The 26,515-nt window shown below is 51.3% G+C and overlaps 2 protein-coding genes across 2 annotated transcripts in view; both read right to left on the bottom strand.

Annotated features, from left to right (window-relative positions):
• Positions 1–1,602: 1,602 nt before the first annotated feature.
• LOC117886955 (zinc finger protein RFP-like) lies at positions 1,603–10,898 on the bottom strand. Its single transcript, XM_034789140.1, has 7 exons — positions 10,432–10,898; positions 8,734–8,829; positions 7,276–7,506; positions 6,927–6,949; positions 6,098–6,213; positions 3,774–3,833; positions 1,603–2,268 (listed from the first exon to the last, which is right to left on the bottom strand). The coding sequence occupies exons 1-7, from the start codon at positions 10,846–10,848 to the stop codon at positions 1,754–1,756; spliced, it is 1,458 nt and encodes a 485-aa protein (XP_034645031.1). The 5' UTR covers positions 10,849–10,898; the 3' UTR covers positions 1,603–1,753.
• Positions 10,899–12,730: 1,832 nt separating this feature from the next.
• The window catches only part of LOC117886953 (zinc finger protein RFP-like), a 46,388-nt gene continuing 32,603 nt past the window's right edge, over positions 12,731–26,515 (bottom strand). The window contains exon 7 of the mRNA XM_034789137.1: positions 12,731–13,434. Within this exon, the coding sequence (XP_034645028.1) occupies positions 13,124–13,434 (311 nt within the window). The 3' untranslated portion in view covers positions 12,731–13,123. The remainder of the gene's footprint in view (positions 13,435–26,515) is intronic.

Raw genomic sequence — 26,515 nt, 5'->3', positions numbered from 1 at the left:
CTGGCCAGTGCATCGGAGTTGAGAGTGCTGTCCAGAGCGGTCACAATGGAGCACTCTGGGATAGTTCCCAGAGGCCAATAACGTCGAATTGTGTCCACACTACCCCAAATTTGACCCAGCGAGGTCGATTTCCGTGCTAATCAACTCATCGGGCAGGAGTACCGAAATCGATTTTAAGAGCCCTTTAAGTCAACAGAAATGGCTGCGTCATGTGGACGGGTGCAGGGTAAAATCGATCTAACGCTGCTAAATTCGACGTAAACTAGTAGTGTAGACCAAGCCCAAGGTGCCTCTGATGCCCGTGCATTGTCTAGGGAGTTTAGGCACCTGACACAGCTTTGCAGAATGTGATTTTCTGGTTGCCTACAAACTGCAACACCAAGTCCCTTCATGGATTGCCCCCTGTGTAATCAGTCACCTCTTCGCAGAGCACAGCTGAGCAATTCCAGATTGACATGGGTGTGTACAGGACAGAGACAGGCTGGCTAGAAAGTGACACATCCCAGTAAACCCCAAACTCTCCTCCTAGAGGCTCAATATTCCCTGTGGGGGTTGGAGGGACACAACCAAGTCAGGAAGCAAATCCCATGGCTCTGCCCCCGACAACTGCAGCTGGGACATTAAAGTGGAACAAACTAGAAGAATTGTTTGTAATGTTTTATTTACAGTAATTAACTAAAGATGGTAAGTAAACAGAGCCGAGAAGGAGCCTTAATAACCACAGCATGGCAAGGAGATTCCCCAGCTACTGAGAACAGTTTTCTTAATGGCACTAAAATAGCACCAATGGCCAGGAATTAACGAGTTACAGTCTCACTTTCAGTAGCATGGAATAAATGTCTCTGTTCCCTTTCCTTTCATACTGTCCTTTTCTATTCATTTTTCTAACCCTCATTTCTGATCCCTGTTTATTTTCCTGTGCCTCTCCCACTCTCCTCCCCTCCCAGTTACAGATCATCCCCCATGGCTTCCCCCCTCCCCCGATTTTATCCCTTCCCCTCTTGCTGCCCCTGGCTGGTTCCCCTGTCAGGGATATTTTCCTGCCACTCTTCTCATTTCTGTTTTCCACCATTTCTCCTGGACTCTCCCTTTATTCTTGTTTTATTTTCATTCACATTTTCCTTCTTGCTTCTTCTAATTCCCTCTGGTTAAACCCACCCTGTCCCTGCCTCCCCCAGTGCTGCCAACCTCAGGAGTTTAAAAAAAAAAAATCATGAGACTGACTCAACGATGATTTTTTTAAGGTTATATAATGGTTTTTCCATCAATCTGCACCCGTTACATGGGGGCAGAGGGGGAGATGGGTATGTGACCATTACAGTGTTACCAGTTGTTCTCAAGTGACTTTAGCCCCTGTGGCAGGAGCTCTGGCTGGGAGACCCCATGAGATCTAATCCCACAGATCTGTACAAACTGCTCCCTGCTGCTGCTTCTCCCCAACCCACCAAACCCTGATTGATTCATGCTGGGTCCCTGCCACATCCACATCTGCCTGTCCCCAGCCCGGCTGTTAGTTCTGCCCCCTGCCCAGCCCCCACCTCTGCCCCTCAGGGCCCCTCTGCCCCTCCTGCAGCCCCAGGGGTCCTTCCCCCCCGCCCCCCATCCCTGGGGCTGAAGGGAAGGGGAGGGGCTTCCACAGGTGATAGAGATGAGGAGCCAGGGGCTGGGTAGATGGGCATCCTCCAAGGTCATAGAGTCTGGGGTCCATGAGGCTAGAGAGGCTGATTTCCAGTTCCCCCCTCTGCTGCATGTCTCAGGGACACAGTCTGAGCTGGGATCCCAGCCCCACCCAGAGCCAGGGTCGGATTCTCTCCCCAGGGACGGAGCCCAGCGGGAAAGTGAAGATCGGGGCCTCATCACCAGCATCGATAAATGTCACCTGCCCCCGGTCACAGTCCAGACAAACCCGGATCCTGCTGGGGGCCCGGTGCCCGGGCAGGGGGGTCTCAGGGCCGGTGAGAGCCCAGAACTGAGCCATCCGGCACCCCACAGCCCAGATCCCCTCCTCAGGGCCAAGGCTAATCTCTCCCTTCCTCCACACAGACTCTCTGGCCACCCCCACAGCCCAGCGTCCTCCATCCTCCACCTCCACCTCCCAGCAATGTCTCCCCGAGGTGAATCCCTCACAGCCCAGCACACAGAGCTCAGTGTCAAATCTCTCAGGGTTGTTGATCAGTCGCTGCCATGAGTTTCTGTATCTCACACGTTTGTGATCCTCATACAGGAAGAGTTCGGGATGAGCCGTGTCTGGATCCAGAGTCACATTCACTGGGGAGAGAGAATCAGAGCATTAGGGGCAGAGTTCAGCCCTGGGGGAGGCTGCGACCATTTCTCACACTCCCCAGCAGCCCCATCCTGGCTGGGACAGGCCTGGATCCCAGGGAGCTGCCTCCGTCCTGGGCACCTGAGATTGAGCAGGGACGTCACTGCAGTTCTTAAGTCTGTGTAAGGAGACCCACTTCATTAGTTTCCCATTTGCTTGCATAAGCTTCAGCTCCCAGCTACCCCCATTGGTTCTGCTCCATTCCCAGCAGGAGAGACACACCAAGAAAGGCTTTAGTGAGGAGGGAGCAGAGGAAGCAGGTACAGTTTTGAAGCCCAGAGGGAATCTCTCTCCTCTAATGCAGTCTCCACTCCCAGGGCTGGGAACAGACAGGAAGGTGCAGCATTGGGGAAGAGCCACTTAATACCAGAGAGTAGGAGGTGGCATTGGGTAGGGTAGCCCCATCCCCAGCCCAGAGAGAAGGGAATGTGAGCCCTGCCAGCATCACAGGAAGAGCATCTCCCCAATCCAGGAAGCAGCTCCAGTGGGAGAGCCCAGCCCTGCCCAGAGGAAAGGCAGGATGTTGGAGAAGAGTGATGGGGAGACCCCCTGCACCGGGGTGAAGTTGAAGGATGTGTCAGCCCTCAGGGCAGGGAGCTCTGTTCGGGTGCTGCTCAGGGAGAGTTTCTGTTCAGCAGCCTGGGCATGAACTCAGCACTAAGGTTGGTGTCAGGATTATTTAATCATAGATTATCAGGGTTGAAAGGGACCTAGTCCAACCCACTGCTCAAAGCAGGACCAGTCCCCAACTAAATCCCCAAATGGCCCCCTGAAGGATTGAACTCACAACCCTGGGTTTAGCAGGCCAATGCTCAAACCACTGAGCTATCCCTCCCCCCAACGTCAGCTTGGGATGTCCCCAGGTGTTCCAGCACCTTGGTAGAAGTTGGGGAGGGGGGTACTAGGTCGCACCACCTGTGGCCCTGCCCTCTCCATGGCCCTGACCCCACTCTTCATCTTCCTGCTGAGGCCCTGCCCCTGGCCAGGCTGGGAGCCTTGGCCACTATGGAGAGCCCCTGACCCTCCATCTTCCCATGTCCCCACTCTCCAGTGTGCACCACCCAGGGCAGGTGGAGGGTCCAGGGGAAAGAGGATCGGGGTGGGGCCACTGAGAGGGGCCAGCCCTGGGAAGAAGCTGCACTAAAAAGTGGGAGCTGATCAGCTGCCCTTGCACGAAGCACAGCCAGTGCCTGTAATGCTCCACACCTGCCCAAGGCTTCCAGTTTGGGGCTCCAACATGGCCCCCTGCCCGCAAACTATGTCCATGTTAAATAGTGGGTGGGCTTGGCCCCCCATGTTCCAGTGCCCCTGGATCTCCTCGCTGTTTAATGGGTTATGTTTAGGGCTGTGTGTGTCATGGTCACTGTTGATTTGGTTGGTAACTTTAGTTACAATCCCATGAAGATGTTTTCACTGGAATTTTTAAAGATAATCTCCCCTGCAGTCTCACCCTGTCTGTGTGCTCTTAGGGGTTTCCCTCTTTTTGTCTCCAGTGCAGACGGCAGAGTGTCTGGCAGGGGAAAGGAGAAAAGAGACAAGATTTCAGACTTTCATATTTATAACAGCATCCCCACTCTGAACGCACAGAACTGTGTTTTCATCATGACAGAAAGAGACCAAGAGGCACAGAGACACACTAGGCATTCTCAGCTCCTCTGAGCTCAGATCAAGTGTAAATTAACTAAAACCTTCTCTTTCCTCTCTCATTCAAGCATCTCTCAGCAATGGAACCAACATCCTTGCAGTCTCACAACCATCGTAGGACACACAATCTGTAAGAGATTTACTTTTCCCCTCATCATCCCCTCCCACCCTTCCAACTCCACTTGGTTTGTCTCATTCACTTACTGCCTTTTGTCAAAACCTAGACCCAGATCATACAAAGACTTTGTAATAAAAGTAACTTTACCCACTTTGGTCCCTTTCGCCGGGGTAGGCAGCATCATATTGTGCAACGGACACTTGACAAAATTACCGGCATTAGTGATGGAGATTGGGGGAGGGTGGGTGGGTTATGTCATTCAGTCATCATTCAAACCGTAAAATAACGCACAATTTTCCACACTGAAAAAACCATAACCTAGCTAGTTAATAAATTCAACTCACTTCTGTGTTTTTGAATGTACCTCACTGCCAGTCAATTTTTTTTTGTAGGATGGGGGCAGTGAAATAAATATTTATCCTAAAACCATATTTCAGTGCATTGTTGTCACTACTTTTTTATTTTTCTTGTTTAAATAATATGTTTTATGGGAGGGTGAGTGTGTCTGTGTGTCTCACCTCTACACTGCTTACCCCATGTCTCTCCCCTGTCTGTGTCCTTTGCATGGGAGATCCCCCATCATGTCACAGGATGTGCTAAGCAGAGGGGGGGTCTCAGTGGAGCAGGGTTTCCCATCCCCACACTGTGACCAGGGCACCCCTCTCCAGGCAGGGGTTATCCCAGGGTGGGTGGGAACCTCCTCTGCCTCCTGACCAGGACATGGGAACAAGCTCTGGCTGTGGGCGGGGGTCTCTTTTGAGCAGGGGTCAGGGTGGAACAAATTCTCGGGGGGGGGCTCATCTCTCGTGGCTCCCCGAAGTGCCTTCCCATTGTCCCTCATCCCTGCTGCTTCTGGGAAGCTAGGCTGGGGGGGGGGGGGGGGGGGTGCGGGGGGGGGGGGCGGAGGGGGGGGGGGCGGGGGGGGGGGGGGCGGGGGGGGGGGGGAAAGACACTGAAGGGCTGGAGCTGGGCTGAGGGGGGCTGTGCATCCAGCCACAGAGAAGTTAACAAAGTCCAATACCCCCTGTGTGGAGACAAGGGTGAAAGTGATGTGTGCATAATCAGTGGTAATAAACCAGTCAGAGAAGAGAACAACAACAAACAAACACACATGAAAATAGTTTGAACAAAAAAAGCCCTGTCAATGAAATGTTTGTGCATGTGCAGTGTATGACCTATATAAGGTACTTAATATTCATATCACTCAAAGGTGATTGGAAAAGAACTAGTAAATATGCAATTTGGATGTGTATAATATGTCAGACATTGTAAGGGGTAATCAGAGCTTCATAGGAGAAATCTCCCATGACCCGCCTATGCCCCGGGAGAACGGAACTGGCCAGCACTTCTTTCTATACGTGACGGCTAGTAGCAAATACCCCAACGGCTGGTGATGGGGCACTAGACGGGGAGGGATCTGAGTTAGAGAAATCTTTACCAGGGGTCTGGCTGTTGGGTCTTGCTGAAATGCTCAGTGTCCCACTGACCACCTTATTTGGGATAGGGAAGGAATTTTCAACCAAGTCCAATTGCCAGAGACCCTAGGGTTTTGTTTGTTTGTTTTGCCTTCCTCTGCCATATGGTGCACGTATCATTTACAGATGTTAAACTAGAATAAATGGTGGATTCTCTGTAACTTGAAGTCTTTAAATCATTATTTGAGGATGTCAGTAATTCAGCCAGAGTTTATGAGTAAATTGTAGGAGTGAGTGGGGAGGTTCGGTGGCCTGCAATGTTCAGGAGGTCAGAGTAGATGGATCATGATGGTGCCTTCTGACCTTAAAGTCTATGAGTAATTTCTTACTTTGTAATTGTAATTGAAAGGCATGTTTTTGGTGCCAACAAAGGTTTGAATTAATCAACCTGAGTGTCTTGGACCCAAGTGTCTGGCATTCTCACCCAACAATTAAATAGAAGCATCATGTAAGTGTGAACCAATTGACCAGCACCATTCTCTTCCCACAGTCTCAGAGATTCATCCCAATTTCCATTCCTAGATCCATTTTAGGTACCTTTGAACTTCCTCAGAGTCTTCGATAGCACAATCGTTTGCTGGGAGAAATCGCTGACTTGCCCTTCCAGTTCAGGAGAAATCTCCTCTGGCTGCTGGAACTTCCCCTTCTCACACCTGGAAAAAAACAATTTCATGTGATTATATTTCACTGTGTGACTCATAAGTTCTGGCTAGTGAGTCGCTGCTCTAATGGGCCTGGAGTTAGAATTCCTCGACTTCTCCCAGCCTCAGAGCAGGTGCAACACAGCCCATGGCGGTGCAACCTTCCCTTCAAAGGACTCATTAATATTCTTCAACTCTGGTCTGGAGAGATCAGCTCTGGGGACCAAAGAGTCTCCATGGCCAATTCACTCCTTGGCCTCCATGCTCTGAGGGACAGGAGGTTCCCAGGTGAAGTGCTGTAGAAATCTGACCACTAGAAACTAGACTGAGACACCAACTCCCCCCTCCCCAGCTCATTCCACACAGGTCTTCTAATAACCCTCAGGCTGGGAAAGACTCTTGACCACTGCTGCCCTGGGCTGAATGGTAACCAGGGCCCCAGCAGTGACAGGCCCATATTCCATCGCCATTCTCCTGAGGCAGCCAGTCCCTCGGGGAGGTGACATCTCTAGGAAACACTTGAGGTCAGTCTTTCCCATTGAATGGATAATGCCAGAGTCTTCTGTACCAGGGTGAGAACCTCCGGATTAAGTGTATCTGAATGATTTGTATCCAAAATGTGACCTTCCCCACACATGTTGCTGAGAAGATGCAGTGCTAACATCATCTCCATGCTCTTTCCCAGCATTACTAAGTATGTGTGGGAGTGAAAGAGAGCTACATACCTACTCAAGGTGCTTCTGACATCCTAGAGGGGAGAGAGAGGAGAGAGAGATTAAAAAAACATCTCAGTACCATCTGACACACACTTGGGATTCCAGGAAAGGGATTTTGCAAATACAGGGGAAATGAGCCCTGCCCTGGCCCCAGGGCCATGGTTTCACTGAGCTAATGGGGCTTTTCCATCTCTAATATCAATGTGTCTGAGTCTGCAAAGAACAATCGTCATTCACATGTCAGCAATGAACACACTGAGTTACATGGAGATCTCAGACTGCTGGACCCCTGTGTCCGTAGCTCAGGAGCTGTCCTGTCCCTGTGCGGGGATTTGGAATGTTTCCAGCTCAGTCTCACCTGCAGGAATTCACTTGCTGGCTTCTGACATTTCCCCTCCAGCTCACTGATCAGCTCACTGAGACGGGATATCTGCTCGGAGAGTTTGGTGATATTTTCATTCTGTATCTTCACAATCGCCTCGTCCAGCTTCTCCAGCTGGGCCAGCAGGAGTCGCTCTTGTTCCTCCAGGAACTGTCGCAATTGCTGAAATTCAGACACAATCTTCTGCCTCTTGGTTTCTGTCTGTTTCTAGAAGAAATAAGGAAAGGGCTGGTCAGGAACATGGATGGAGCCTGATGACCTTTCATACAGTCTTACCAGAGAGAGTTTCTTTACAATCTCTAACACATCTGTGTAGAGACCAGGACGTGAGGCGTCTGGCCTAGTGGTCAGAGCTGCAGTTGGAAGTCAGGAACTACAGCCAAAGTCAGAGCTGGAGTCAAAGTCAGGATCTCACCAAGGGTTGGGGCTACAGTCGATCTCAAGAGATATGCCAAAGGCTGAGCCAGAATCAGTATCTGGAGTCACAGGGGGGGATCAGGACTGGAGTCAGAGTCAGGCAGCCACACAAAGGGTTAAGCTGGAGTCAGATAGCAGTACAGGTTTGTCGCATCTTATGCTGGGGTTACGTTCCGCAGTCAGCGTGTAAAGTGAAAATTGCGTATAGTCAAAATTACATTGAGTGTAATGGCGGGCAGAATCGCCCGCACTACAGGTACAGTATTAAAATTGTTATTTTTCTCTTTTTGTTTTTGCCAATCACATAAAGATGAAATTGTGCATGTTAAATGCGCGTAAGATGTGACAGACCTGTACTGCAGGTCAAACCTGAGTCAGGTACAACGCCAGGGCCAAGCCAGAGTCAGGGTCCAGTGCAGCAGCAGATCAGGAGTTCACTCAGTTGTTTGGACAACTTCAGTGACTCCTGCTGGCGTAATTCATGCATCCAAACGTCTGCTCCAAACAAGAGCTTCATAGGCAGATCCTCTGGTGGGCCAGAGTTCCACTAGCCCCTCCCCTGCTGGCTCTGGAGAGCGGTTGGGTTGAATGACTGAGATTCAAAAGCCACCATTCTTCACATCCTGACAATTGACCATATATTGTGATCACAAGGGAGAGGATTGTCTTACAGCTTCCCATTTGGCCCCAATCTCTCTGAACGGGCTGTCTTCATGTCTACTGGGATATAGTCAGTGCAGTTTGGGAGAAATGCTGTGAAAGCCACCACGGGTAGTAATTAACTCATTAATTAAAATGCATCGTAGATCCTGCAGAAGATGCTGTTGTCCTCCTTCAGGCGCGCGCACACACACACACACACACACACACACACACACACACACACACACACNCACACACACACACACACACACACACACACACACACACACACACACACACACACACACACACCCCAACCAATAAACATCCCTCCCACCTCCATGTCCCAGCAGGCAAAGAACAATAGGCACCTACCAGGTACTCCTGGCTTCTCTTCTCTCCAGTCACTTTAAATCCCAGCAGCTTTTCTCTCTCTTCTCTCAGAGTCTTCAAATGGTCTTGTATTTTTTCCTGACAAACAGAAATGATTTGGTGGGTTTATTTTGAGGGTTGTAGGGGGTGGGTGAGGTGTTTTTCCAACCAAAATTCAAGATAACAGTTAGTCTTCCTAGATAGGCTAGGTGGGTAAGGCAATATCTTCCACTGGCCCAGCTCCGGTTGGTTAGAGAGTTACACACAACTCAGCTCTGGGGAACATACTCTTTCCTAGGCCTAAAGAAGAGCTCAGTGTAAGGTTGAAAGCTTGTCGTTCACCCACAGAAGGCGGCCATGAGCAGATATTACTTCACCTCCCTTGTCTCTCTAATATCCCGGGACCAACACAGTTACAACAATACTGTGTACAAGAGTGGGTCTTTCTAGAGGTAGGACATCAGAGACACCAAGGAAATGAAACCTTATTTATGGAAGCTGGGAGTGTTTTAAATTCAGAGTTGAGTTATTACATCCACTTTCACCATCGATTTAAACCAGCAGGAAACTGGTGTCACATGGTGGTGAATTTATAAAGCTGCTTTTGAGCAGATTTCAGAAACAGTGATATCAATCCCAGAAGCCTCCAGGGCAGCCATATAGGCCAGGATGCTCAAAGGAGTCCAACTCCATTGACTTTCAGCCCTGTACCCCTGCGGATGGGACTGGTTGGACAGCACTGAACTAAGGACTAGGGCAAACCCCATTAGATGTGTTGATTTGTGTTAGGACCAGCTGGGGTTTGCCCTAGCACTGTTCTAGCCCCTTTCTGTAGCAATGGCCTCTGGGTAGCTCCCCCAAAGTCCCTAGAAAGACCCCAGAAGCAGTGGATTCTGGCAGATTTCAAAAGGCTGCCTGGTGTGATTAATGGAAACACTTAGGCTGGTCCTTGCTCATGAACACATGAGAACAGGTCAGACTGACATAGGTCCACATTGCCCAGGGGTTAGTTTTGCTGAAGATCAATCTAATCCCAGTGGCATGGACCTGCGCTGTCTGGAGCCCTTGTAGGTGTGGACTCAAGGTGCTTGGGGTCCCACAGCACATTTAGCACAGTGATCTCCTCTAGTGCAGGCAGCAGCATCTGAGTTTAACCCCTCTTGGAGCAGCACAGGAATTCACAATCCCAGTGGGAAACCTCCTCTCCCTGCTGGGCCTAGGACCTGTATCAAGGAGTCTTTTCCTCCTATTGTCTGCACTTCATCACTGCTCAGTGCTGCTGAAAGGGGCAGAGTAGCTAGTGGTTAGGGCACTGAACTGGGTCTTGGAAAAATGGATTTTTACACTGATCTGCTGAGTCACCTTGGACAAGTCACGTCCCCTCACTGTGCCACAATTTCCCCTCCCATCCTTTGTGTGTCTTGTCCAGTTGGACTGTAAATGGCTCGGGGCAGGGATTGGCCTTCACTGGGTTTTGTGCAAGGCCCCCCACAATCGAGGTCAGATCTCATCTGGGGTCTGTAGGGGATGCAAACAACAATAAACACTGTGATACAACCAGTAATACCAGCCACAGGTTGTAACTCCCCTATCAGCTTTCATGCAATGAAGGCTACACACAGCTGAATGACACAGTTACACCATTAAGCTGTAATTAACATCCAAAGTTATTACCCATTAGACTGGACAGCAACTTGGTACCTTGTACTCCTGGGCAGCTTCCTGTATGGGAACCACCGTGTGAGCGCGGTGAGCCCGGGACTCTCTGCAGATCACACAGATGGGGGTTTGATCCTCTTCACAGAATAGTTTCAGAGCCTCCTGGTGTTCCCCACACATCCCATTCCCTCCTAGTCCCTTTGCTACCTGTAAACTCAGTTGCTTGGCAATTTCTAGGACATTTGCCAGCTGCCTGTTGGGCCTGAGGTTTCTCTGTTGCACAGTTTCTCTGCACTGAGGGCAGGAGGCAGCTGTATCGGATCCCTCCCAGCACTGGCTGATGCAGGCTCGGCAGAAATTGTGCCCACACTCCAGAGTGACAGGTTCTGTGAAATACTCCAGACAGACGGGACATGTAGCTTCCTCCTGGAGACTTTCCACGGGGTTCTCTGCAGCCATGGCTCCCTCTGGGCAGGGTAACAGGGTTAGTTTCAATTTCCTGAATTCACACTATGCCCCGCCTGCAACAGCAAGGGTGCGTTTCCTGAAAATGACTTCTGCTGTTTGCTGAGCAGGAAGGCCCCAACCAGTTTCACCCTTGGAGGCTTTAGAGAAAAAATGTACCACTAGGGCTCCGGTCCTGCAATCCAGCCCCTGTGCTGGTGGGGAGGGTCACTGAGGCCTCCTCCTGTGAGGATGAGCCTGCAGGAGCTGTGTCAGGAGTGATAGTCAGGCTGGGCAGAATTATTTTATAATATAAATAATTGCTTAAAATAAACATTCTGTCAAAATTAAATATTTATTGATTTAAACTTTCACAGTTGCACAAAAAATCTAGGGTTTTAGCATTTCATTCCAATTTAAATTTTCTCAGTTGTGGGAAATTGGGGGGAGCAGCTGCGACTGGAAGCCCTGGATGTCAGGTGGTGGGTTCCTGTTTGTGGGTTGCTAAGCAGAGACAGACGCCCCTCTGCAGCCCAGATTTAGGCACCTATCCATGAGAGGGGTGTGGCTTAGGACACCCCTTCCCCCCTTGTCGGCATCTCCCATTGGCTAGCTTACATGGCTTTTGTGAATCGCATTGTAAGGTGCCTGTGTTACCCATGCACTGTCTAGGGAGTTTAGGCACTTGACTCAGCTCTGAGGGTCACAGTGCTGCTGTCCCTGTGATTGTCTCGCTGCTTAAGTTACTCACTGTGATGCTCAGAATTGCAACACCTGAGTCCCTTCATGGATTGCCCCCTGTGCAACCGGTCACCTCTCCGCAGAGCACAACTGACCAATTCCAGATTGACACACGTGTTGTAGCAGGACAGGACTCACCCCTGCGGCACCTCCTGCTGGTCATCTCAGGAATTAGCTCACCAGCCGTCAGAGCACCCTCTGCAGGCCAATGTCCTTTACTTGCTGCTGTCCCCCCAACCCCTGGTGCCTCTTTCCACTGGGGGCTGCCCACTGGCAGTACCCCCACAGTCTCTGGGTCTCCCCTTCCCAGGGAACTCCCTATCCCCAGCTCACCTCAGTCTTTGGCTACTGCCAGTCACCATCTAGCCCCCGTTCACTGGGGCAGATTGCAGTCTGTAAAGGCCAAAGGGTATTTTTGGACCTGCTGCCTTGGCCTACCCCTGGGCTGCCCTCTGCAACCTCACTACTCTTCTGGGCCTTTAACAAGGCCTGCAGGGCTTCTAGGCCAGAGCTCCTCTGGCCTTTCCCTAGCCCTGCTCCACTCTAGGTACCCTGTGAGCTCCTAAGTTGCGTTGCGTTGCGTTGCCTTGCCTTGCGTTGCCTTGCCTTGCCTTGCCTTGCCTTGCCCTCTCTACAGGGAGAGAGAGACTGTCTGCTCTTGGCCCACTGCCCTCTTATAAGGGCCAGCTGAGCCCTGATTGGGGCATGGCCACAGCTAAGCCTGCTTCCCCAATCAGCCTGGGAACTGCTTGCTCCCTGTCCCTGCCTCCCCCAGTGCTGCCAACCTCGGGAGTTTAAAAAAAAATAATCATGAGACTGACACAATGATGATTGTTTAAGGTTATATAATTTTTTTTTGTCGATCGGCACCCATCTCCTCCTCCACCCCATTTGTTACAATTACAGGGTTATCAGCTGTCCTGTAGTTACAGGGGAAGGTGACTTGGGCCCCTGCAGCAGGAGTTCTGGGTGTGAGACCCCAGTGAGATCTAATCCCACAGATTGGTACAAAATGCTCCCTGCTGCTGCTGCTTCTCCCCAACCTCCCCAAACCCTGATTGATTCATGCTGTGTCCCTGCCACCCCCACCTCCACCTGTCCCCAGCCGGGCTGTTAGTTTTCCCCCCTGCCCAGCTCCCACCTCTGCCCCTCAGGGCCCCTCTGCTCCTCCTGCAGCCCCAGGGGTCCTTCCCCCTCCCCCTCACATCCCTGGGGCTGCAGGGAAGGGGAGGGGTTTCCAGAGGTCATAGAGATGAGGAGCCAGGGGCTGGGTAGACAGGAGTCCTCCAAGGTCATAGAGACTGGGGTGTGTGAGGCTAGAAAGGTTGATTTCCAGTTCCCCAGTGGGATATTTCCCCCTCTCAGGGACACAGTCTGAGCTGGGATCACCCCACCCAGAGCCAGGGCCGGATTCTCTCCCCAGGGACGGAGCCCGGTGGGAAAGTGAAGATCGGGGCCTCGTCACCAGCACCGATAAATGTCACCTGCCCCTGGTCACAGTCCAGACAAACCCGGATCCTGCTGGGGGCCCGGATCAGGGGCAGGGGGGTCACAGGGGAGGTGAGAGCCCGGAACTGATCCCTCCATTGCTGCACAGCCCAGATCCCCCCCTCAGGGCTATGGCTGATCTCTCCCTTCCTCCCCACAGACTCTCTGGCCACACCCACAGCCCAGAGTCCCCCACTTCCCAGGAATGTCTCCTCGAGGTAAATCCCTCACAGCCCAGCACACAGAACTCAGTCTCAAACTTCTCAGGATTCTTGGGCAGTCGTTGCCGTCTGTCTCCCCGTCTCACACTTTTCCCATTCTCAGACAGGATGAGTTGGGGATGAGCCGTGTCTGGATCCAGAGTCACATTCGCTGGTGGGAGAGAGAATCAGAGCATTAGGGGAAGAGCTCAGCCCTGGGGGAGGCTGGGACGATTTCTCACACTCCCCAGCAGCCCCATCCTGGCTGCGACAGGCCTGGATCCCAGGGAGCTGCCTCTGTCCTGGGCACCTGAGACTGAGCAGGGACGTCACTGCAGTTCCTTAGTCTGTGTAATGGGACCCACTTCATTAAGTTTCCATTTGCTTGCTGAGGCTTCAGCTCCCAGCTCACTTGCTGGGGCTGCTCCATTCCCAGCATCAGAGACACAGCAAGGACGATTTTACTGAGGAGGGAACAGAGGAGGCAGGTACCAGCTTTGACCACCAGAGGGAAGCTCCCTCCCCTAAATGCAGCCTCCACTCCCCGGCCAGAGTAGGAAGAGCCAATTAAGAAAAGAGAGTGGGAAATGGCATTGGACAGGGTAGCCTCCACTAGGGTTACCATACGTCTGGATTTTCCCGGACATGTCCGGCTTTTTGGGCTCCAAATCCCCGTCCGGGGGGGAAATCCCAAAAAGCCGGACATGTCCAGGAAAATCGGGACATGCGGGGCCGGCGGTGCTGGGCCGGGGGCCGGCGGTGCGGAGCGCCGGGGGCCGGGGGTGCTGAGTGCCGGGGGCCAACGGTGCCGGGGGTGCCGGGGGCCGGCGGTGCCGGGGGCCAGGGGCACCAAGGGCCGGGGGCGCCAAGGGCGCCGGGGTCCGACGGGGCCTGGCGCCGAGCGCCAGGGTCCGGTGGGGCCGAGCACCGGCGGTGCCGAGCGCCAGGGGCCGGCGGAGCCAAGCGCCGGCGGTGCCGAGTGGGCCGGGGGTGCTCGGCCGGGGGCCCGGGGGCCGGGCCGGGGACCGGCAGTGCTGGGCGGGCCGGGGGTGCTCGGCCTGGGGCCAGACCCGGGGCCGGCACCCCAGGGCCCGAGCTGACCCAGGCTGGAGACGCTGGGGGGGCCAGACTGGGCCGTGCCTCCTCCCCCCACACGCCCCTTACCTGCTTCAGGCTTCCTGCGAATCAAATGTTCGCGTGAAGCAGGGGAGGGGGCGGAGTTGGGGCGGGGACTTTGAGGAAGGGGCGGAGTTGGGGCGGGGCCCCGTGGAGTGTCCTCCTTTTGGAGGCTCAAAATATGGTAACCCTAGCCTCCACTCCCTGGCCAGGGAACAGAGAGGAAGATGCAGCATTGGGGAAGAGCTGCTTAAGAGCAGAGTAGGAGGTTGCATTGGGTGGGGTAGCCATCCCTAGCCTAGAGAGAAGGGAGGAGCTGACAGTCTCACAGGGAGACCGTCTCCCCAATCCAGGAAGCAGGGAACAGCTCCAGTGGGAGAGCCCAGCCCTGCCCAGAGGAAAGGCAGGATGTTTGAGAAGAGTGATGGGGTGACCCCCTGCACCAGGGTGAAGCAGAGGGATGTGTCAGCCCTCAGGGCAGAGAGCTCTGTTCACAGGCTGCTCAGGGAGAGATTTTCTGTTCAGCAGTTTGGGCCGTGAATTCAGCACTAAGGTTGGTGTCAGGAGTGTTTGTGTGACTTCAGCGTGGGAGCCCCTCACTGTTCAGTGTGTTGTTTTTAGGGCTGTGTGTGTCATGGTCGGTGTCGGTTTGGTTGGTAACTTTAGCTACAGTCTCATGAAGACGTTTTCTGATAATTTAAAGAATCTCCAGCTGAAATCTCACCCTGTCTGAATGTTCCTAGGGATCCTCCTCTTTTTGTCTCTAGTGCAGACGGCAAAGTGTCTGGAGGGGAAAGGAGACAAGATTTCAGGATTTCATATTCATAACAGCATCCCCACTCTCAACTCCTAGAACTGTCTTTAATTATGACAGAGAAACACACCGAGAAGCACTCAGATATTTAATATAAAAGGGTCTGAAACTGCCTCTTTCCTCTCCCATTCAGGCATCTCTCAGCAATGTAACCAACATCCTTGCAGCCTCACAACCATCCCAGCACAGACAATCTGTAAGTGAGATTTACTTTTCCCCTCCTCATCCCCTCCCTCCCTTCAGACTCCAGTTGGTTTGTCTCATTCACTCACTGCCTTTTGTCATAATCTAGACCCAGAGCCTGCAAAGACTTTGGAATAAAAGTAACTTTACCCACTTGGGTCCCTTGACACTAACAGGATGTTGAGAGTTTGTGAAATCCTGGCTCTAATTGTGAGCTGTTGGGTCTGTTTACTCAACATCTCTACAGAGAGCAGCGCGACGGGGCCTCATCCTCCATAGGCAGAAACAGGAATAATGATAAAATCGCTTCATCAGTGTGGAAATTGAGGCGGGAGAAGGGTGTCTCCATGTGCCGGTTTCACCCCTGTACCGGCGAAAGGAGAGGGGGAGAGGCCATTTGTGACTCTGCTGTTCAGTGGCTGCAGGGGCCGGTGCAGACCTTGGCACAGGCTGAGGAAGTTCTGAAGCCAGCCAGAGTTACATCCCTATGACAATGTGTCTTGGCCAGCCTGCAGAGTACCAGGGGCCCCGCTTTACACTGCCCAACTCCTCCTATCCCTGGTCCACACCCTCCCTCTTCCACACACTCTCACCACCCCCACCCCATTCCCAGCCCTCTCAGGAACACGCCTTGTGTCTGCAGCTGCTGTGGAGGCGGTACAAGAGGCCCCTGTGCTGGAGGGATTCCTCACCGTGGGGGAGGGGCTTTCTCCTTCCCTCCAGCCCATTTGGCCCAGACTAGCTGCCACACAGGACCAGAGCCAAGTGATGGGCTGGATCCAGCTTTAACAAATGGCCTTTAATTTAGGGTCTAGATTTTGGGTGCCGAGCTTTAGGCCCCTGGGGCCTGGTTCTCAGAGGGGTTGGGCACCTGCAGCTCCCACTGACTCCACCTGCAGCTGTGGAGGCTACACGGCTTGAGAGCACATGCCCTGCAGGTCTCTAGTGGGGAACAGAGAAACCCAGGTGCCCCAAATTAGCCCATTTTGGGGAATTTGGGACTGAATGTTTGTGAACTTTGGTAAATCATGAATTCATGTGAGATGTCCTGATGCCTGGGCCCCTGCTCCATCTGCTCCATTTCTCTCCTTTTCACTAATTATTAAGTTAAGTATTAGAATCATAGAATCATAGAATATCAGGGTTGGAAGGGACCTCAAGAGGTCATCTAGTCCAACCCCCTGCTCAAAGCAGGACCAATTCCCAACTAAATCATGCCAGCCAGGGCTTTGTCAAGCCAGGCCTTAAAAACCTCCAAGGAAGGAGACTCCACCACCTCCCTAGGTAATGCATTCCAGTGCTTCACCACCTTCCTAGTGAAATAGTGTTTCCTAATATTCAACCTGGACCTCCCCCACGGCAACTTGAGACCATTGCTCCTTGTTCTGTCATCTGCCACCACTGAGAACAGCCGAGCTCCATCCTCTTTGGAACCCCCCTTCAGGTAGTTGAAGGCTGCTATTAAATCCCCCCTCATTCTTCTCTTCTGGAGACTAAACAATCCCAGTTCCCTCAGCCTCTGCTCATAAGTCATGTGCTCCAGACCCCTAATCATTTTTGTTGCCCGCCGCTGGACTCTTTCCAATTTTTCCACATCCTTCTTGTAGTGTGGGGCCCAAAACTGGACACAGTATTCCAGATGAGGCCTCACCAATGTCGAATAAAGGGGAACGATCACGTTCCTCGATCTGCTGGCAATGCCCCTACTTATACAGCCCAAAATGCCGTTAGCCTTCTTGGCAACAAGAGCACACTGTTGACTCATATCCAGCTTCTCGTCCACTGTGACCCCTAGGTCCTTTTCTGCAGAACTGCTACCTAGCCATTCGGTCCCTAGTCTGTAGCAGTGCATGGGATTCTTCCGTCCTAAGTGCAGAACTCTGCACTTGTCCTTGTTGAACCTCATCAGGTTTTTTTCGGCCCAATCCTCTAATTTGTCTAGGTCCCTCTGTATCCGATCCCTACCCTCTAGTGTATCTACCACGCCTCCTAGTTTAGTGTCATCTGCAAACTTGCTGAGAGTGCAGTCCACACCATCCTCCAGATCATTAATAAAGATATTAAACAAAACCGGCCCCAGGACCGACCCTTGGGGCACTCCACTTGAAACCGGCTGCCAACTAGACATGGAGCCATTGATCACTACCCGTTGAGACCGACGATCTAGCCAGCTTTCTATCCACCTTACAGTCCATTCATCCAGCCCATACTTCTTTAACTTGGTGGCAAGAATACTGTGGGAGACAGTATCAAAAGCTTTGCTAAAGTCAAGGAATAACACATCCACTGCTTTCCCCTCATCCACAGAGCCAGTTATGTATCTTATATAACTCATACAATAAACATCCATGAACTTTTTAATTGGCAGGGCTTTTGCTATACAAGCTATTTTCATGTTATTGTTCCCTTTTCTGATTGGTTTATTGCCCCTGATTATGTATAGGTCACGTTGACCCTGTTCTCTGCATAGGGGTTTTGGACTTTGCTAACTGCTCCTGGGCTGTACATTTTGGGTGTCTGTTGTCTTTAAGCACATTGTGTGGTGAAAACATCTTTGTCCCACATAGCAACTTATGAACACATCGCTTAATATCAAGGTCACTTAAGGCAACATTTCCCTTATGTCCAGCAAACTGCTCACCAGGCCAAAGCCAAGTCACTCAGTATAAACGCACGATCTCGGTCTGTCCAAACTTATGTACACCTCTACCCCGATATAACGCTGTCCTCGGGAGCCAAAAAATTTTACCGCATTATAGGTGAAACCACGTTACATCGAACTTGATTTGATCTGCCAAAGCTCGCAGCCCTGCTTTACCGTGTTATATCCGAATTCGTGTTATATCGGGTCACGTTATATCGGGGTAGAGATATATAAGAAATGACCCTTGTACCAATTCTCAATAGTAAATATGGCAGGCGACCAGCTTGGCTAAACAGTGAAATCCTTGCTGATCTTAAACGCAAAAAAGAAGCTTACAAGAAGTGGAAGATTGGACAAATGACCAGGGAGGAGTATAAAAATATTGCTCAGGCATGCAGGAGTGAAATCAGGAAGGCCAAATCACACTTGGAGTTGCAGCTAGCAAGAGATGTTAAGAGTAACAAGAAGGGTTTCTTCAGGTATGTTAGCAACAAGAAGAAAGTCAAGGAAAGTGTGGGCCCCTTACTGAATGAGGGAGGCAACCTAGTGACTGAGGATGTGGAAAAAGCTAATGTACTCAATGCTTTTTTTGCATCTGTCTTCACGAACAAGATCAACTCCCAGACTGCAGCACTGGGCAGCACAATATGGGGAGAAGGTGACCAGCCCTCTGTGGAGAAAGAAATGGTTCAGGACTATTTAGAAAAACTGGACGTGCACAAGTCCATGGGGCCAGATGCACTGCATCCGAGGGTGCTAAAGGAGTTGGCGGATGAGATTGCAGAGCCATTAGCCATTATTTTTGAAAACTCATGGCGATCGGGAGAGGTCCCGGATGACTGGAAAAAAGGCTAATGTAGTGCCCATCTTTTAAAAAGGGAAGAAGGAGGATCCGGGGAACTACAGGCCAGTCAGCCTCACCTCAGTCCCTGGAAAAATCATGGATCAGGTCCTCAAGGAATCAATTATGAAACATTTAGAGGAGAGGAAAGTGATCAGGAACAGTCAGCATGGATTCACCAAGGGCAAGTCATGCCTGATTAACCTAATTGCCTTCTATGATGAGATAACTGGCTCTGTGGATGAGGGGAAAGCAGTGGATGTGTTATTCCTTGACTTTAGCAAAGCTTTTGATATGGTCTCCCACAGTATTCTTGCCAGCAAGTTAAAGAAGTATGGGCTGGATGAATGGACTGTAAGGTGGATAGAAAGCTGGCTGGATCGCCGGGCTCAACGGGTAGTGATCAATGGATCCATGTCTACTTGGCAGCCCATTTCAAGCGGAGTGCCCCAAGGGTCGGTCCTGGGGCCGGTTTTGTTTAATATCTTTATTAATGATCTGGAGGATGGTGTGGACTGCACTCTCAGCAAGTTTGCAGATGACACTAAACTAGGAGGCGTGGTAGATACACTAGAGGGTAGGGATCGGATACAGAGGGACCTAGACAAATTAGATAATTGGGCCAAAAAAAACCTGATGAGGTTCAACAAGGACAAGTGCAGAGTCCTGCACTTAGGACGGAAGAATCCCATGCACTGCTACAGACTAGGGACCGAATGGCTAGGTAGCAGTTCTGCAGAAAAGGACCTAGGGGTCACAGTGGACGAGAAGCTGGATATGAGTCAACAGTGTGCTCTTGTTGCCAAGAAGGCTAATGGCATTTTGGGCTGTATAAGTAGGGGCATTGCCAGCAGATCGAGGAACGTGATCGTTCCCCTTTATTCGACATTGGTGAGGCCTCATCTGGAATACTGTGTCCAGTTTTGGGCCCCACACTACAAGAAGGATGTGGAAAAATTGGAAAGAGTCCAGCGGAGGGCAACAAAAATGATTAGGGGTCTGGAGCACATGACTTATGAGGAGAGGCTGAGAGAACTGGGATTGTTTAGTCTCCAGAAGAGAAGAATGAGGGGGGATTTGATAGCAGCCTTCAACTACCTGAAGGGGGGTTCCAAAGAGGATGGAGCTCGGCTGTTCTCAGTGGTGGCAGATGACAGAACAAGGAGCAATGGTCTCAAGTTGCGGTGGGGGAGGTCCAGGTTGGATATCAGGAAAAACTATTTCACTAGGAGGGTGGTGAAACACTGGAATGCGTTACCTAGGGAGGTGGTGGAGTCTCCTTCCTTGGAGGTTTTTAAGGCCCGGCTTGACAAAGCCCTGGCTGGGATGATTTAGCTGGGAATTGGTCCTGCTTTGAGCAGGGGGTTGGACTAGATGACCTCTTGAGGTCCCTTCCAACTCTGATATTCTATGATTCTATGATTCTATGATTCTATACTTAATATTTGTAACAGTCAAAGATGATTGAAAAAAACTAAAATATATCATTTGGATCTGTAAAGAGGAATCTGAACTTCACAGGGAATTTCCTGTGACCCACCTGTGGCCCAGAAGAAGGTAACTGGCCAGTATTTCTTTCAGTATCTGTAATTTCTTACTTTAATAGTAATTGTAATGGCAAGGCAGGCTTGTGGTACAAATAAAGGTTTGAATTAATCAACTGGAGTGTCTTGGATCCCAAGTATGTGACATTCTCACCCAACAATTAAATAGATCCATCATCTAATTATCAACCAATTGGCCAGACCCATTCTATTCCCACAGTCTCAGCGGCTCATCCCAATTTCCCCTCCTAGATCCCTTCTCAGGCCTTGGCTACACTTGCAGACGTACAGCGCTGTGAGTTAAACCTGACTTGGTGCAGCTGAGTAGGGAAAGCGCTGCAGTCTGTCCACACTGAGAGCTGCCCAGTGCACTGTCGTGGCCACATTTGCGGCAATTGCAGCGCTATTGGGAGCGGTGCATTATGGGCAGCTATCCCACAGAGCACCTCTTCCCATTCTGGCACCGTGGGTTGTGGGAAGGGGGCGTGGGTGCGGGGGATTCTGGGTCCTGTCCCAATGCCCCGTGATGCATCGCTTCGCATCCCAGAAATCCCTTTGTTTCCGTCCACCTTTGGCGCCATCTTTCAACGGTTTCTGTGTAGCGCGATCTGTCTGCGGGAAATGGAGCCCGAACTGCTGAGATGTATGCTGACGAGTCTCACCAGCACGTCACATTTGGCTGTTGAACTATTCCTTAAGATCCAAAGTGACAGTGAGAGTGAGGAGTTCGACTATGCTATCGATCCGTGTAATGTGTACGACATGAAATTGCTTGTGGCATTCACGGACCTGCTCAGCACCGTGGAACGCCGCTTTTGGGCTCGGGAAACAAGCACCGAGTGGTGGGATCACATCGTCATGGAAGTCTGGGATGACGAGCAGTGGCTGCAGAACTTTTGGATGAGAAAAATCACTTTCATGGGACTGTGTAAGGAGCTTGCCCCCACCCTACGGCACAAGGACACAAGATTGAGAGCTGCCCTGCTGGTGGAGAAGCGGGTGGCTATTGCAATCTGGAAGCTGGCAACTCCAGTCTGCTACCAGTCGGTCGCAAACCAGTTTGGAGTGGGAAAGTTGACCATTGGAATCGTGTTGATGCAAGTTTGCAGGGCCATTAATCGCATCCTGCTCAGAAGAACAGTGACTCTGGGTAACGTGCAGGACATAATGGATGGCTTTGCACAAATGGGGTTCCCTAAATGTGGAGGGGCGATAGATGGGACGCACATTCCTATTCTGGCACCACCCCACCTAGCATCCGAATACGTTAATCGGAAGGGGTATTTCTCTATGGTTCTCCAGGCGCTTGTGGATCTCCGTGGGCATTTCATTGACATTAACACAGGCTGGCCCAGAAAGGTCCATGACGCACGCATCTTTCGGAACACTTGGCTGTTCAGGAAGATGCAGGCTGGGACTTTTTTCCCAGAGCGGAAGATCACAGTAGGGGAAGTTGAAATGCCCATTGTGATCCTTGGAGATCCCACTTACCCGTGAATGCCGTGGCTCATGAAACCCTACACAGGGAGCCTTGACAGCAGCAAGGAATGGTTCAACTGCAGGCTGAGCCTGTGCCGAATGACTGTGGAGTGTGCCTTTGGCCGTTTAAAGGGCCGCTGGCGATCTCTGTATGAGAAGCTGGACTTGGCCGAAAACAGCATCCCCGCAGTTATATCCGCGTGCTGTGCCCTCCATAATATTTGTGAAAGGAAGGGTGAAAGCTTCACTCAGGCATGGACCTCTGAGGTTCAACACCTGGAGGCTGAATTTGCACAGCCAGAGAGCAGGGCTATTACAGGGACCCAGCGCGGGGCTGCAAGGATTAGGGATGCCTTGAGGGAGCAATTTGAGGGTGAAAACCAGCAGTGATATCTGGTGCCCTGCACGGGAGTGAAGTGCAGTAGTTCCAAGCTTTAGGAATTAGTGGTTGCTAAGCAGACAAGCAGACTTGCAGTGCCTGTTTATTTCTTGGGCTAAGGAGTCTTTTACTTTATGCAATAATAAAGAATGTTTTCAAAGCCAAAAAATCCATTTATTGAAAAGAAAATTTATTTATTGAAAAGAAACACAACTGCTGGGAATCAGAAAGGGCAAGAGGTGAAGGGGGTGAAGTGGGGAACAGTTCAATCACAGATCTGTGTATGTCCTGTCTGGTGTGCTGTACAGTGAGTTCTGCACTTCAGGATAGCTATACTGCATGGTGATGGGGGTTGAGTGCAGAGGGTAAGGGTCGTGGTTTTCAGGGCTGGGTGGCGAAGATACTGGTGTTAGAGGCAGCTGGTGGCGTGAAGAACATGGAAGTTGGGGAAAGTGGGTTTGAGGTAATAGTGGGGCACAACGGAAAGAGTTTTGGGACAAGGGCTGTAGGGGGGGTGGCGTTTGCGTTTCCGGTACTGCTCCTTCTGCATGGCCACGAGCTCCTGGATAGCATCTGCTTGGCACTCCAGTATGCTTATGAGCCTATCAGTGCTTTGCTGCCAGTGCGTGGTGCTTTGCTGCTGGTGCGCTGTGTTTTCCTAGTGGATCCTGCTTTCTGTCTCCCTCCAGTCCTGTGCTTTCTCATTCTCTTTAATAGATTGCCGCATCACTTCTTGCAGCATGTCTTCTTTGCTTTTTCGTGGTTTCTTACTGAGTCTTTGCAGTCTCTGACAATCATTGCTGTCTCCACGCATTCTGCTGTGTTCTGTCAGTGTGGGAGGACATCTGGAGCTCTGAGAACATATCATCCCGAGTCCGCCGCTTTCTCCTTCTAATCTTCACTAGCCTCTGTGAAGAAGAAACATTTGCAGCTGGTGGAGGAGAAGGGAGAAGTGGTTATAAAAGACACATTTTAGAGAACAATGGGTACACTCTTTCACGTTAAATTTTGCTGTTCACATTACACAGCACATGTGCTTTCGTTACAAGGTCGCATTTTTCCTCTTATATTGAGGGCCTGCCGGTTTCGTGTGAGAGATCACTCACGCAGTGCCAGGCAACAGATTTCGGCTTGCAGGCAGCCATAGTAAGCCACAGTCTTTTGGCTTTTTTAACCTTCATAACATGTGGGAATGGTTTCAAACAGTAGCGCCCTCATTTCCCATACCAAGCACCCTTTGGGTTGGCCATTTAAAATGGGTTTGCAATGTAAAAGGAGGGGCTGCGGTTTCTGGGTTAACATGCAGCACAAACCCAACTACCCCCCACACATCCAATTCTCTGGGATGATCACTTCACCCCTCCCCACTACCACGTGGCTAACAGCTGGGCACATTTCTGTTCAGCCGAGCAGGAACGGGCACCTCTGAATATCCCCTTAATAAAATCACCCCATTTCAACCAGGTAACCGTGAATGATATCACTCTCCTCAGGATAACAAAGAGAGATAAGGAATGGATGTTGTCTGCATGGAAGCAAACACCGGGACCATACGCTGCCATGCTTTGTTATGCAATAATTCCAGACTACGTGCTACTGGCCTGGCGTTGTAAAGTGTCCTACCATGGCGGACGGGATAAGGCAGCTCTCCCCAGAAACCTTTTGCAAAGGCTTTGGGAGTACATGAAGGACAGTTTTCTGGAGATGTCCCTGGAGGATTTCCGCTCCATCCCCATACACTTGAACAGACTTTTCCAGCTGTACTGGCCGCGATTGCCAGGGCAAATTAATCATTAATCATTAAACACGCTTCCTTTTAAACCATGTGTAATATTTACAAAAGTGCACTCACCAGAGGTCCCTTGTGTGCCCTCAGGGTCTGGGAACATGCCTTGGGTGAGTTTGGGGGTTACTGGTTCCAGGTCCAGGGTGATAACCATATCCTGGCTGTTGAAAAAAACAGTTTCTCCGCTTCCTTGCTGTGAGCTATCTTCATTGTCTTCATCATCATCTTCCTCATACTCCGAACCAGCTTCCCTGTTGCGTGTTTCTCCATTGATGGAGTCAAAGCACACGGTTGGGGTAGTGGTGGCTGCACGCCCTAGCATGGCATGCAGCTCCACGTATAAGCGGCATATTTGCGGCTCTACCCCGGACCTTCCGTTTGCCTCTCTGGCTTTGTGGTAGGCTTGCCTTACCTCCTTAATTTTCACGTTGCACTGCTGTGCGTCCCTGTTATGGCCTCTGTCCTTCATGGCCTTTGAGATCTTTTCTAATATTTTGCCATTTCGTTTACTGCTACGGAGTTCAGCTAGCACTGATTCATCTCCACATATGGCGAGCAGATCCCGTACCTCCCGTTCGGTCCATGATGGAGCTCTTTTGCGATCCTAGGACTCCATCATGGTTACCTGTGCTGATGAGCTCTGTGTGGTCACCTGTGCTCTCCACACTGGGCAAACAGGAAATGAAATTCAAAAGTTCGCGGGGCTTTTCCTGTCTACCTGGTCAGTGCATCTGAGTTGAGAGTGCTGTCCAGAGCGGTCACAATGAAGCACTGTGGGATAGCTCCCGGAGGCCAATAACGTCGAATTCCATGCACACTACCCCAAATCTGATCTGCAAAGGCCGATTTTAGTGCTAATCACATTGTCGGAGGTGGAGTAAAGAAACCAGTTTAAAGGGCCGTTTAAGTCGAAAAAAGGGCTTCGTTGTGTGGACATGTCCAGGCTTAATTCGATTTAATGCTGCTAAAGTCGACCCAAACTCATAGTGTAGACCAGGCCTTAGAAACCAGTTACAGATCATCAACTGGTGCAGGTAGCACAGTCCTACAGGGAACAGTTTCCTATATGACACCTGCCAGCTCAAACTGGGTGCAAAGCAGGGGGAAGCCAACCCACACTGTGCTAGGGGCTGGGACAGCCACACCTGGGGGAGGAAGAAGAGTGGGGGAGTGGAATGAGGGCTTAAGAGGGGAAGGGGGTGTAGATAAGGTGGGATTGAAGGGGGATGAGGGATGAGGGATGGGTCGGGCAGGAGGAGGATGCAGTGGGCAGGGTGCTGAAGGGAGGGGGCGATGCAGGGGAATCAGGGAAGACTTATGGGGTGGATGGGGACAGGTTGTAATAGAAGGAAACGCTGAGTGGGGGTGTCACTGCGTGGGAAATGCATAATGTTGGGGGGAGGCTGGCATAGACTGAGAGCAAGAGCAGACTGGCTGGAGGAGGGTCAGAAAGAGGGTAGGAGTTGGGTAGAGGGAGAGATACAAGGGCAGCTCCCCCACCCCATGGGGCAGGAGAGGGGGAGGGGTTGCCCCACCCAGCAGCCAGAGGGGAGTTCCTTTACCACAAAAATCACTGAAACTTTGGGGGTAGGTGGAGGTTTCTGTCTAAGGGCTCAGAAGCTACAAGGCAGGTGTCCAGACTAAGGATGAAAATAGCATGTAAAAAGTAACCGTTTCAACTATTAAAATTGTACTGGTAACATGTTAAGGAGTTCACAACATAGGCATCTGCCCAGCATCCCAGGTGCGGCCATGACTGGTTTCGCCCGGCAAATCACAGGCGGAGAGGCTGGAATTGCTCTGGGCCCAGTGGAACACTTTTTAAAGTAGGGGTGCAGTGCCCCCCCTTATCCCTGTCTGTGCCCCCCACCCCATTGAGGTGGGACCGGGAGCAGGGCCATGGCTCCAGGAAGCGGGGGTTGGGACACAGACAGGGGTAAGGGGCCTGAGGCTGGACGTGGAAGCTGATGAAGTCATCCCCATTGTACTGGAATTCCCCCCCCCCGGGGGTGCCCCATTCCATGACCTGCACCCCGTGGAACCCTGGGGGAGGGCAGGGACAGAACTAGGTCAGCAGCCAGACGTGCTCAAAGATCATGAGTCTGCCCCTCTCTGCCCCCCAATCAGTTTACAGAGATTACCAAGTTTGGGGGCTATTTATCTGCCCCCTGAATCTGCACCTTTCCAGGGACACTGGGAAGAAAGGTCCTGTCACCTAGAGCCTGAGGGCATGTGGCCACCGTCAGAGCAGGAGTCTGACCTGCAGAATCCCTGTAGCACAGTCAGGGCCTGGGCAGGAGGCCTGGGACGTGGGAGGGACAGACTGTGAACTGCCCTGGCATTCTAGAGACACTGTTTGTGCTTCCCCAGTGCCCACAGAGTGGGGCAAAGTGTTTTCCTTTTGCCTTTCCCATTGTTTCCTGATTTCTTTTATTAGCTGCTGTGTTGTAAATTGCATTTGTTCTGA

This window comes from Trachemys scripta, chromosome 14, assembly GCF_013100865.1.
Source record: "Trachemys scripta elegans isolate TJP31775 chromosome 14, CAS_Tse_1.0, whole genome shotgun sequence".
Lineage (NCBI taxonomy): Eukaryota > Metazoa > Chordata > Testudines > Emydidae > Trachemys > Trachemys scripta.
The sequence above is the reverse complement of the archived record's forward strand: the minus strand, read 5'-3'. Positions and strand labels throughout refer to the sequence as shown.

Coding starts and splice junctions, on each gene's coding strand:
- LOC117886955 (XM_034789140.1), bottom strand. CDS start 10,848: ATGGCTGCAGAGAACCCCGTGGAAAGTCTCCAGGAGGAAGCTACATGT. Junction 7,507..8,733: donor AGAGAAGCCAGGAGTACCTG/GTAGGTGCCTAT, acceptor TATTTCTTCTAG/AAACAGACAGAAACCAAGAG. Junction 6,214..6,926: donor GTCAGAAGCACCTTGAGTAG/GTATGTAGCTCT, acceptor GTTTTTTTCCAG/GTGTGAGAAGGGGAAGTTCC.